This window comes from Oncorhynchus mykiss, chromosome 23, assembly GCF_013265735.2.
Source record: "Oncorhynchus mykiss isolate Arlee chromosome 23, USDA_OmykA_1.1, whole genome shotgun sequence".
In the NCBI taxonomy this organism is placed as follows: Eukaryota; Metazoa; Chordata; class Actinopteri; order Salmoniformes; family Salmonidae; genus Oncorhynchus; species Oncorhynchus mykiss.
In genome coordinates this window covers 1,252,559-1,266,191 of record NC_048587.1, presented here as the reverse complement: position 1 = coordinate 1,266,191, position 13,633 = coordinate 1,252,559, and the positions used below count along the sequence as shown (strand labels likewise).

General features: G+C 44.4%; 1 protein-coding gene across 1 annotated transcript in view; it reads right to left on the bottom strand.

Annotated features, from left to right (window-relative positions):
• Window positions 1–13,633, bottom strand: part of LOC110516888 (formin-2) — a 163,958-nt gene that overhangs the window by 22,237 nt on the left and 128,088 nt on the right. The window contains exons 10-15 of the mRNA XM_036960833.1: window positions 12,821–12,882; window positions 8,895–8,986; window positions 7,632–7,761; window positions 6,571–6,717; window positions 6,004–6,063; window positions 2,190–2,310 (exon numbers count right to left, since the gene is read on the bottom strand). Of these exons, the coding sequence (XP_036816728.1) occupies window positions 2,190–2,310; window positions 6,004–6,063; window positions 6,571–6,717; window positions 7,632–7,761; window positions 8,895–8,986; window positions 12,821–12,882 (612 nt within the window). The remainder of the gene's footprint in view (window positions 1–2,189; window positions 2,311–6,003; window positions 6,064–6,570; window positions 6,718–7,631; window positions 7,762–8,894; window positions 8,987–12,820; window positions 12,883–13,633) is intronic.

Below are 13,633 nucleotides of genomic sequence, written 5' to 3'. Positions count from 1 at the left end.
CAACAGACTGTATTCCCAGTCATGTAGCGTATCTGTGACCAACAGACTGTATTCCCAGTCATGTAGTATATCTGTGACCAACAGACTGTATTCCCAGCCATGTAGTGTATCTGTGACCAACAGACTGTATTCCCAGTCATGTGGTGTATCTGTGACCAACAGACTGTATTCCCAGTCATGTAGTGTATCTGTGACCAACAGACTGTATTCCCAGTCATGTAGTGTATCTGTGACCAACAGACTGTATATCTGTATTCCCAGTCATGTAGTGTATCTGTGACCAACAGACTGTATTCCCAGTCATGTAGTATATCTGTGACCAACAGACTGTATTCTCAGTCATGTAGTATATCTGTGACCAACAGACTGTATTCCCAGTCATGTAGTATATCTGTGACCAACAGACTGTATATCTGTATTCCCAGTCATGTAGTATATCTGTGACCAACAGACTGTATTCTCAGTCATGTAGTATATCTGTGACCAACAGACTGTATTCCCAGTCATGTAGTGTATCTGTGACCAACAGACTGTATTCTCAGTCATGTAGTATATCTGTGACCAACAGACTGTATTCTCAGTCATGTAGTGTATCTGTGACCAACAGACTGTATTCCCAGTCATGTAGTGTATCTGTGACCAACAGACTGTATTCTCAGTCATGTAGTATATCTGTGACCAACAGACTGTATTCCCAGTCATGTAGTGTATCTGTGACCAACAGACTGTATTCCCAGTCATGTAGTATATCTGTGACCAACAGACTGTATTCCCAGTCATGTAGTGTATCTGTGACCAACAGACTGTATTCCCAGTCATGTAGTATATCTGTGACCAACAGACTGTATATCTGTATTCTCAGTCATGTAGTATATCTGTGACCAACAGACTGTATTCCCAGTCATGTAGTGTATCTGTGACCAACAGACTGTATTCCCAGTCATGTAGTATATCTGTGACCAACAGACTGTATATCTGTATTCCCAGTCATGTAGTGTATCTGTGACCAACAGACTGTATTCCCAGTCATGTAGTGTATCTGTGACCAACAGACTGTATTCCCAGTCATGTGGTGTATCTGTGACCAACAGACTGTATTCCCAGTCATGTAGTGTATCTGTGACCAACAGACTGTATTCCCAGTCATGTAGTATATCTGTGACCAACAGACTGTATTCCCAGCCATGTAGTGTATCTGTGACCAACAGACTGTATTCTCAGTCATGTAGTGTATCTGTGACCAACAGACTGTATTCCCAGTCATGTAGTATATCTGTGACCAACAGACTGTATTCTCAGTCATGTAGTGTATCTGTGACCAACAGACTGTATTCCCAGTCATGTAGTGTATCTGTGACCAACAGACTGTATTCCCAGTCATGTAGTATATCTGTGACCAACAGACTGTATTCCCAGTCATGTAGTGTATCTGTGACCAACAGACTGTATTCTCAGTCATGTAGTGTATCTGTGACCAACAGACTGTATTCCCAGTCATGTAGTATATCTGTGACCAACAGACTGTATTCCCAGTCATGTAGTGTATCTGTGACCAACAGACTGTATTCTCAGTCATGTAGTGTATCTGTGACCAACAGACTGTATTCCCAGTCATGTAGTATATCTGTGACCAACAGACTGTATTCTCAGTCATGTAGTGTATCTGTGACCAACAGACTGTATTCCCAGTCATGTAGTATATCTGTGACCAACAGACTGTATTCCCAGTCATGTAGTGTATCTGTGACCAACAGACTGTATTCCCAGTCATGTAGTATATCTGTGACCAACATACTGTATTCTCAGTCATGTAGTGTATCTGTGACCAACAGACTGTATTCCCAGTCATGTAGTGTATCTGTGACCAACAGACTGTATATCTGTATTATCAGTCATGTAGTATATCTGTGACCAACAGACTGTATATCTGTATTATCAGTCATGTAGTATATCTGTGACCAACAGACTGTATTCACAGTCATGTAGTATATATGTGACCCAACAGACTGTATTCCCAGTCATGTGGTGTATCTGTGACCAACATACACATATCTGTATTCCCAGTCATGTGAAATCCATAGATTAGGGCCTAATTTATTTATTTCATTTGACTGATTTCCTCATATGACCTGTGAACTCAGTCAAATCTTTGATATGGATGTGTTTATATTTTGGTTCAGTACAGTTACCTCGAAGGTCCTTCTTCAGCCTGGTCAGGTCCTTCTGAAAGTCCTCAAACTTCATCTGTGAAGCCTGGAACAGATCCTGGGGCTCAGGGAGAGGGTAGAGGCACGTCTCCCTGCCGGCGTCCTGACAACACATGACATGACCTTAGTCCTTAGAGGACAGAACATTAGATAAAGCAGAGGGGTTAGTAGAGTTAGATCACGTAGAGTGGGTTAGGGTAGTAGAGTTAGATCACGTAGAGTGGGTTAGGGTAGTAGAGTGGGTTAGGGTAGTAGAGTGGGTTAGGGTAGTAGAGTTAGATCACGTAGAGTTAGATCACGTAGAGTGGGTTAGGGTAGTAGAGTTAGATCACGTAGAGTTAGATCACGTAGAGTGGGTTAGGGTAGTAGAGTTAGATCACGTAGAGTGGGTTAGGGTAGTAGAGTTAGATCACGTAGAGTGGGTTAGGGTAGTAGAGTGGGTTAGGGTAGTAGAGTGGGTTAGGGTAGTAGAGTTAGATCACGTAGAGTTAGATCACGTAGAGTGGGTTAGGGTAGTAGAGTTAGATCACGTAGAGTGGGTTAGGGTAGTAGTGTTAGATCACGTAGAGTGGGTTAGGGTAGTAGAGTTAGATCACGTAGAGTGGGTTAGGGTAGTAGAGTTAGATCACGTAGAGTGGGTTAGGGTAGTAGAGTTAGATCACGTAGAGTGGGTTAGGGTAGTAGAGTGGGTTAGGGTAGTAGAGTGGGTTAGGGTAGTAGAGTTAGATCACGTAGAGTTAGATCACGTAGAGTGGGTTAGGGTAGTAGAGTTAGATCACGTAGAGTGGGTTAGGGTAGTACAGTGGGTTAGGGTAGTAGAGTGGGATAGGGTAGTAGAGTGGGTTAGGGTAGTAGTGTTAGATCACGTAGAGTGGGTTAGGGTAGTAGAGTTAGATCACGTAGAGTGGGTTAGGGTAGTAGAGTTAGATCACGTAGAGTGGGTTAGGGTAGTAGAGTTAGATCACGTAGAGTGGGTTAGGGTAGTAGAGTGGGTTAGGGTAGTAGAGTGGGTTAGGGTAGTAGAGTTAGATCACGTAGAGTTAGATCACGTAGAGTGGGTTAGGGTAGTAGAGTTAGATCACGTAGACTTAGGGTAGTAGAGTTAGATCATGTAGAGTGGGTTAGGGTAGTAGAGTTAGATCACGTAGAGTGGGTTAGGGTAGTAGAGTTAGATCACGTAGAGTTAGATCACGTAGAGTGGGTTAGGGTAGTAGAGTTAGATCACGTAGAGTTAGATCACGTAGAGTGGGTTAGGGTAGTAGAGTTAGATCACGTAGAGTGGGTTAGGGTAGTAGAGTTAGATCACGTAGAGTGGGTTAGGGTAGTAGAGTTAGATCACGTAGAGTGGGTTAGGGTAGTAGAGTGGGTTAGGGTAGTAGAGTGGGTTAGGGTAGTAGAGTGGGTTAGGGTAGTAGAATGGGTTAGGGTAGTAGAGTGGGTTAGGGTAGTAGAGTGGGTTAGGGTAGTAGAGTGGGTTAGGGTAGTAGAGTGGGTTAGGGTAGTAGAGTGGGTTAGGGTAGTAGAGTAGGTTAGGGTAGTAGAGTGGGTTAGGGTAGTAGAGTTAGATCACATAGAGTGGGTTAGGGTAGTAGAGTGGGTTAGGGTAATAGAGTTAGATCACGTAGAGTGGGTTAGGGTAGTAGAGTTAGTTCACGTAGAGTGGGTTAGGGTAGTAGAGTTAGTTCACGTAGAGTGGGTTAGGGTAGTAGAGTGGGTTAGGGTAGTAGAGTGGGTTAGGGTAGTAGAGTTAGATCACGTAGAGTGGGTTAGGGTAGTAGAGTGGGTTAGGGTAGTAGAGTTAGTTCACGTAGAGTGGGTTAGGGTAGTAGTGTTAGATCACGTAGAGTGGGTTAGGGTAGTAGAGTTAGATCACGTAGAGTGGGTTAGGGAAGTAGAGTGGGTTAGGGTAGTAGAGTGGGTTAGGGTAGTAGAGTGGGTTAGGGTAGTAGAGTTAGATCATGTAGAGTGGGTTAGGGAAGTAGAGTGGGTTAGTGTAGTAGAGTTAGTAAATTTCTACCCTGACCCACTCTACATCTATTTTCAACAGTAAAATAATACTGAAGACATCAAAACTATGAAACACATATGGAATCATGTAGTAATCAAAAAAGTGTTAAATCAAAATATATTTTAGATTCTTCAAAGTAGCCACCCTTTGCCTTGATGACAGCTTAGCACACTCTTGGCATTCTCTCAACCAGCTTCATGAGGAATGCTTTTCCAACAGCCTTGAAAGAGTTCCCACATGTGCGGAGCACTTGTTGGCTGATTTTTCTTCACTCTGCGGTCCAACTCATCTCAATTGGGTTGAGGTCAGGTGATTGTGGAGGCCAAGTCATCGGATGCAGTAGTCCATCACTCTCCTTCTTGGTCAAATAGCCCTTACACAGCCTGGAGGTGTGTTGCATCATTGTCCTGTTGAAGAACAAATGATAGTCCCACTAAGCGCAAACCAGATGGGATGATGTATTGCTGCAGAATGCTGTGGTAGCCATGCTGGTTAAGTATGCCTTGAAATCTAAATAAATCACAGTGTCACCAGCAAAGCTCCCCACACCACCTCCTCCATGCTTCACGGTGGGAACCGCACATGCAGAGATCATCCGTTTACCTACTCTGAGTCTCACACTCAGACGGTGGTTGGAACCAAAAATCTCAAATTTGGACTCATCAGACCAAAATAACAGATTTCCACCGGTCTAATGTCTATTGCTCGTGTTTCTTGGCTCAAGGAAGTCTGTTCGCATTATTGGTGTCCTTTAGTTGTGGTTTCTTTGCAGCAATTCGACCATGAAGGTCTGATTCACACGGTCTCCTCTGAACAGTTGATGTTGAGATGTGTCTTACTTGAACTCTGTGCATTTATTTGGGTCGCAATCTTAGGTGCAATTAACTCTAATGAACTTATCCTCTGCAGCAGAGGTAACTCTGGGTCTTCCATTCCTGTGGCGGTCCTCATGAGAGCCAGATTCATCATAGCGCGTGATGGTTTTTGCGACTGCACTTGAAGAACGTTTCAAAGTTCTTAATTTTCCAGATTGACTGACCTTCATGACCTAAAGTAATGATGGACCTTTGCTTCTCTTTGCTTATTTGATCTGTTCTTGGCATAATATGGACTTGGTCTTTTACCAAATAGGGCTATCTTCTGTATACCACCCCTATCTTGTCACAACGCAACTGATTGGCTCAAAAGCATTAAAGAAAGAAATACCACAAATTAACTTTAAACAGCACACCTGTTAATTGAAATGCATTCCAGGTGACGACCTCATGAAGCTGGTTGAGAGAATGCCAAGAGTAAGCAAAGCTGTCATATGAAACATTGTTATCAAGGCAGATATGTGGAAATATATTTTTAATTTTAACTTTTTTGTTTGTTGACTAAATCAAAATCCAATACCTAAACTCCCTACTGGGCTTGGTCCGGCTAGACGCCCTACTGGGCTTGGTCCGGCTAGACGCCCTACTGGGCTTGGTCCGGCTAGACGCCCTACTGGGCTTGGTCCGGCTAGACGCCCTACTGGGCTTGGTCCGGCTAGACGCCCTACTGGGCTTGGTCCGGCTAGACGCCCTACTGGGCTTGGTCCGGCTAGACGCCCTACTGGGCTTGGTCCGGCTAGACGCCCTACTGGGCTTGGTCCGGCTAGACGCCCTACTGGGCTTGGTCCAGCTAAACGCCTTACTACGCATTAGTTACCACTGAGGGAAAATAAATACAATGTAAAAGTCCCGGTCTGCCCCGTGCCAAGACGAGTGATTAGAACAGGACTCGGATAAACAGGACCCAACGTACCTGGTCAAAGTGCCTCAGATAGTAAGCCACTATGTAGGACAACAGGCTCCGTGTGTTATCCTGCCAAAAGGAGGAAGACAAGAAATTAGCTTCAGTTCAGGGAATTCATGTTTAGTTTACGACACTTTCTCACAAAGTGTTCTGCTTTTACAGAATGAATATATATTTTAATCCACGTCATCAAAAGACATGGTAGGAACAGTAACTACAGTCTTCCAGCACAATATAAACCCTGACAAAATAGACAGTCATGTCTGACAGTGTAACTAGAGGTGTAACTAAGCTTGGTCCCAAAATGGCTCCCTGTTGCCTATACATCGGTCTACTGCTGACCAGATGGACTCTACATAGGGAACAGGGAGCCATTAGGGTGCAGGTCCTAGTGCCCTAGTAGTGCAGGTCCTAGTGCCTCTTCCAACCATAGGGAATAGTGTGCAGGTCCTAGTGCCCTAGTAGTGCCTCTTCCAACCATAGGGAATAGGGTGGTAGGTCCTAGTGCCCTAGTAGTGCCTCTTCCAACCATAGAGAATAGGGTGCAGAGCCTAGTGCCCTAGTAGTGCCACTCACACTGCTCTTCACATCCTTCAGCTTGGGCAGGATATCCAGGTTAAAGCCGTCAGCCTGTCCTCTGGTTCGGTTGCCACCATTCATGAAGTTACCAAAGGCCAGGACCAGACCCAGCACCTGCATCACACACTGGCCACTCTGCAAGGTCTGGAGGAGATGGGCAGGCACACACACAGGGAGACAGAGGGACAGACATGAGAGATTGAGAGACAGAGTCAGGGAGACAGAGAGACAGATTGAGACAGAGAGAAGGGGGGGGGGGGGGACGACAGACAGGAGAGATCGAGACAGAGCGGGGGGAAAGTCAGTGTATATGAGGCTGAGCAGATTAATGGTTTCAATATGAAAACTGTTTTCTGAACACACTTCAACCAGCAGGGCTGTTAATATCAACCTACTCTGATGTTCCTGTTTAAAACAACTTCCACAGTGGAAGGATTGAGACGGTATTTCCTCAGTAATATGAGTGTCTGGTAGAACTGTCCAGAGGACAAAACCTTAGCAGACCTCCTCTGATTTCTACTAGGTGAGGCACACGAAACAGGTCTATACGCACACACATACCAAACACGTCACACACATACCAAACATGTCACACACAATCAATCAAATGTATTTATATAGCCCTTCTTACATCAGCTGATATCTCAAAGTGCTGTACAGAGACCCAGCCTAAAACCCCAAACAGCAAGCAATGCAGGTGTAGAAGCACGGTGGCTAGGAAAAACTCCCTAGAAAGGCCAAAACCTAGGAAGAAACCTAGAGAGGAACCAGGCTATGTGGGGTGGCCAGTCCTCTTCTGGCTGTGCCGGGTGGAGATTATAACAGAACATGGCCAAGATGTTCAAATGTTCATAAATGACCAGCATGGTCAAATAATAAGTCACACACACAGACTCACCGTGCACACTCTCTGCAGTCACACAGACTCACCGTGCACACTCTCTGCAGTCACACAGACTCACCGTGCACACTCTCTGCAGTCACACAGACTCACCGTGCACACTCTCTGCAGTCACACAGACTCACCGTGCACACTCTCTGCAGTCACACAGACTCACCGTGCACACTCTCTGCAGGATGTCCAGTTTGCGCAGGATAGAGGAGATCCATTCAGAGAAGGTGGACTGAAACAGGATACAGAACACCCGGCCTGAGAAGTTGGGGATCTGATGTAACTGGAACAGGAACCTGGAATAGAGACAAGAGATCGGATGATGGGTTTGAGGCTACCACTTCATGATGTAACAGGAACAGAGGATGGCTTTGAGGCTACCACTTCATGATGTAACTGGAACAGGAACCTGGAATAGAGACGACAAGAGATTGGAGGATGGGTTTGAGGCTACCACTTCATGATGTAACAGGAACAGAGGATGGCTTTGAGGCTACCACTTCATGATGTAACTGGAACAGGAACCTGGAATAGAGACAAGAGATCGGAGGATGGGTTTGAGGCTACCACTTCATTATGCAACTGGAACAGGAACCTGGAATAGAGACAAGAGACCAGAGGATGGGTTTGAGGCTACCACTTCATAATGTAACAGGAACCTGGAATAGAGAAGACAAGAGATCGGAGGACGGGTTTGAGGCTACCACTTCATGATGTAACTGGAATAGAGACAAGAGATCGAAGGATGGGTTTGAGGCTTCCACTTCATAATGTTACAGGAACCTGGAATAGAGGAGACAAGAGATTGGAGGACGGGTTTGAGGCTACCACTTCATGATGTAACTGGAATAGAGACAAGAGATCGAAGGATGGGTTTGAGGCTACCACTTCATAATGTAACAGGAACCTGGAATAGAGGAGACAAGAGATCGGAGGACGGGTTTGAGGCTACCACTTCATGATGTAACTGGAATAGAGACAAGAGATCGGAGGATGGGTTTGAGGCTACCACTTCATGATGTAACAGGAACCTGGAATAGAGACAAGAGATCGGAGGATGGGTTTGAGGCTACCACTTCATGATGTAACTGGAATAGAGACGAGATTGGAGGATGGGTTTGAGGCTACCACTTCATGATGTAACTGGAATAGAGACAGGTGATCGGAGGATGGGTTTGAGGCTACCACTTCATGATGTAACTGGAATAGAGGAGACAAGAGATTGGAGGATGGGTTTGAGGCTTCCACTTCATGATGTAACTGGAATAGAGACAGGTGATCGGAGGATGGGTTTGAGGCTACCACTTCATAATGTTACAGGAACCTGGAATAGAGGAGACAAGAGATTGGAGGATGGGTTTTAAGTCTCTCTACTTTTTGAACATGATTGGTTGTTTGAATAATTGAACCGATTCTCCAGAACACCTACTGTTCAGGTTTGTCCAGTGGTTTGGCGTTGTCCTTGTCTTTAGATGACTTGATGTGCTTATCGATTTTCTCCATCTCATCCTGTTGTGCTCTCTGAAAAGACAACATCAGGACAACATGATCAAAGTACTGTACTACATGACAACTGCAGAAGTACTACAGGCAGCAGTAGTACAGTAGTAGTTTAATAGTGTGCTGTACTGCAGGCAGTAGTACTTCTGCAGTAGTAGTAGTAGTAGTAGTATTTCACCACTACTACTACACTACAGTATTTCAATAGTGGTATGTTATTCTGGCACATGGAATCAGACCCTTGTTTAAGAAACCAAACCAAGGAAAGACAAAAGCCACACAGTAAAACATTTCCTCCACTGACATTGGAGTCATTTAACAGACGGTCTGATTCAGAGTCACTTACAGTCAGTGAGTCATTTAACAGACACTGATTCAGAGTCACTTACAGTCAGTGAGTCATTTAGCAGACACTGATTCAGAGTCACTTACAGTCAGTGAGTCATTTAGCAGACTGTTTCAGAGTCACTTACAGTCAGTGAGTCATTTAACAGACACTGATTCAGAGTCACTTACAGTCAGTGAGTCATTTAACAGACACTGATTCAGAGTCACTTACAGTCAGTGAGTCATTTAACAGACACTGATTCAGAGTCACTTACAGTCAGTGAGTCATTTAGCAGACTGTTTCAGAGTCACTTACAGTCAGTGAGTCATTTAACAGACACTGATTCAGAGTCACTTACAGTCAGTGAGTCATTTAACAGACACTGATTCAGAGTCACTTACAGTCAGTGAGTCATTTAACAGACACGGATTCCGAGTCACTTACAAGAGCAATTAGGGTTAAGCGCCTTGCTCAAGGACAGGCAGATTGTTCACCTGGTCGGCTCCGGGATTCAATCCAGCGACCTTTCGGTTACTGGCCCACTGCTCTTAACTGCTGTACCTGCCACCCACATACTGTTCTACTGTGACAGAACTGACGATGTGATTAACCTCTAAATTACTCAACATTGTGGGACGTGAAACGATGTCAACAGGGACAATTTTACCAGGGCTCCTGGGACTGCAATGTCCCTCTGAATGACAGTCAAGTTAACCAAATTAACCATCAGAAATTGCACAGTGTGTGTTTAAAATGATCGGTAATATTTGCGATGGGAACGTAATCTAAAGATCAACTTCCGTTCTGTATTTGCATCAGAACGGAGCCTATTCAAGCAGCAGGATGCCATTTATTGTCATGAGTCTTGCCTTGGAGGCAGCTCTGCAGAGTGGTCACAAGCTGGCACAGCCACAAAGTCATAAAATCAGATTTTAAAACTTAAACACACTGCTAACCCTAATGCCTAAGCCAAACATAAATATTTTGAATGTTGTTTTTTTTTTACAATGTACTGTAGCCAATTTTGACTTTGCAGCTGCCCCATCACTCAGTTCTGCCTCCAGGGCAAGATTCATGCCAATAAATGTAAACCTGCATAAAAGCATCAACACATAAGCCTGTGCAACATCCATCGACAAATCAACTCATGGTTGGTTATCATTGTCCATCGTGCCATTTTACATTTATAAAGGTAAAGTTCATTGAATAACGACACAAAGCTGGTGAGTGAGTCTCTCCAAAAGTTCCTGGATATGAAGATATAAACATGGCAGCTGTCCTGAACCGCCCACAGAGTTAACACCTTGGTAAACAAGCCCCTTCACACAGTTAACACCATGGTAAACAAGCCCCTTCACAGAGCTAACATCTTGGTAAACAACCCCCTTCACAGAGTTAACACCTTGGTAAACAACCCCCTTCACAGAGCTAACACCATGGTAAACAAGCCCCTTCACAGAGTTAACACCTTGGTAAACAAGCCCCTTCACAGAGTTAACACCTTGGTAAACAAGCCCCTTCACAGAGTTAACACCTTGGTAAACAACCCCCTTCACAGAGCTAACACCATGGTAAACAAGCCCCTTCACAGAGTTAACACCATGGTAAACAAGCCCCTTCACACAGTTAACACCATGGTAAACAAGCCCCTTCACAGAGCTAACATCTTGGTAAACAACCCCCTTCACAGAGTTAACACCATGGTAAACAAGCCCCTTCGATAAGAGACAATACCGTGCAGCTGTATTCATCTTCCTGGCCAAGGCTTTTGACTCTGTCAATCAAACCACATTCTTATTGGCAGACTCAACAGCCTTGGTTTCTCAAATGATTGCCTCGCCTGGTTTACCAACTACTTCGTTGATAGAGTTCAGTGTGTCAAATCAGAGGGCCTGTTATCTGGACCTCTGGCAGTCTCTATGGGGATACCACAGGGTTCAATTCTCAGGCCGACTCTTTTATCTGTATACATCAATGATGTCGCTCTTGCTGCTGGTGAGTCTCTGATCCACCTCTACACAGACGACCCCATTCTGTATACATCTGGCCCTTCTTTGGACACTGTGTTAACAGCCCTCCAGGCAAGCTTCAATGCCATTTACAACTCTCCTTCCGTGGCCTCCAACTGCTCTTAAACGCTAGTAAAACTAAATGCATGCTCTTCAACAGATCGCTGCCCGCACCTGCCTGCCCGTCCAGCATCACTACTCTGGACGGTTCTGACTTAGAATACGTGGACAACTACAAATACCTGGTTAGACTGTAAACTCTCCTTCCAGACTCACATCAAATATCTCCAATCCAAAATTAAATCTAGAATTGGCTTCCTATTTCGCAACAAAGCCTCCTTCAGTCATGCTGCCAAACAGACCCTCGTTAAACTGACCATCCTACCGATCCTCGACTTCGAAGATGACATATACAAAATAGCATCCAATACCCTACTCAACAAATTGGACTCAGTCTATCACAGTGCCATCCGTTTTGTCACCAAAGCCCCATTATACTACCCACCACTGCGACCTGTACTCTCTCGTTGGCTGGCCCTCGCGTCATACTGTTCGCCAAACCCACTGGCTACAGGTCATCTATAAGTCTTTGCTAGGTAAATCCCTGCCTTCTCAGCTCACTGGACACCATAGCAGCACCCACCTGTAGCACACGCTCCAGCAGGTATATTTCACTGATCACCACCAAAGCCAATTCCTCATTTGGCCACCTTTCCTTCCAGTCCTCTGAAGCCAATGACTGGAACGAACTGCAAAAATCAGTGAAGCTGGAGACTCATATCTCCCTCACTATCTTTAAGCACCAGCTGTCAGAGCAGCTTACAAATCACTGCACCTGTACATCGCCCATCTGTTCACAGCCCATCTATCTACCTACCTCATCCCCATACTGTATTTATTTATTTATCTTGCTCCTTCGCACCCCAGTATCTCTACTTGCACATTCATCTTCTGCACATCTACCATTCAAGTGTTTAATTGCTACATTGTATTTACTTTGCCACTACGGCCTATTTATTGCCTTCCCTCCTTACTCCATTTGCACAACACTGTATATATACTTTTTCTATTGTATTATTGACTGTATGTTTGTTTATTCCATGTGTAACTCTGTTGTTTTTGTCGCACTGCTTTGCTTTATCTTGGCCAGGTCGCAGTTGTAAATGAGAACTTGTTCTCAACTGACCTACCTGGTTAAATAAAGATGGAATAAATAAAGAATATAAAAAAATAACAAGGCCTGAACTAAGTGATACTGTAAATAACTGATTTCTTACAAGGCTTTCACATAACCTCTTCTGTTCCTTACTGAACCGTTGGTGATTGAAGTCTATAGTGACATGCAGTGACCAGAACTAAGGGGAGTCCATCACAGCCTGGATACAGTGACAGCCAACAATAAGACTAAGGCCATGATTCAAACCAACACAGTGTGATGCTCGTTTATTTGCATGTGTTTGAATCCTGGCCAAAGACACACCTTCCTTTGGACTCAGGGATGAGAGATCAGAGCCTTACGTTTTCATAGAGGGCTTGTAGAGTCTCCAGATCCACCACAGTATTGTCCAGGTTCAGGATGGCTGGAAGGGACAGAACACAGTTAGTGGTTATTGAGGATGGCTGGAAGGGACAGAACACAGTTAGTGGTTAAGAGGATGGCTGGAAGGGACAGGAGACAGTGAGTTGTTTATATACACATACACACACACACACACACACACACACACACACACACACAGTTGAAGTCGGAAGTTTACGTACACTTAGGTTGGAGTGATTAAAACTTATTTTTCAACCACTCCACAAATTTCTTGTTAACAAACTATAGTTTTGGCAAGTCGGTTAGGACATCTACTTTGTGCATGACACAAGTCATTTTTCCAACAATTGTTTACAGAGATTATTTCACTGTATCACAATGCCAGTGGGTCAGAAGTTCACATACACTAAGTTGACTGTGCCTTTAAACAGCTTAGAAAATTCCAGAAAATGATGTCATGGCTTTAAAAGCTTCTAATAGGCTTATTGGCATCATTGGAGTCAATTGTAGATGTACATGTGGATGTATTTCAAGGCCGACCTTCAAACTCAGTGCCTCTTTGCTTGACAACATGGGAAAATCAAAAGAAATTAGTCAAGATCTCAGAACAAAAATTGTAGACCTCCACAAGTCTGATTCATCCTTGGGAGCAATTTCCAAACGCCTGAAGGTACCACGTTCATCTGTACAAACAATATTACGCAAGTATAAACACCATGGGACCACGCAGTTGTCATACCGCTCAGGAAGGAGACGCTTTCTGTCTCCTAGAAATGAACTTGTTTTGGTGC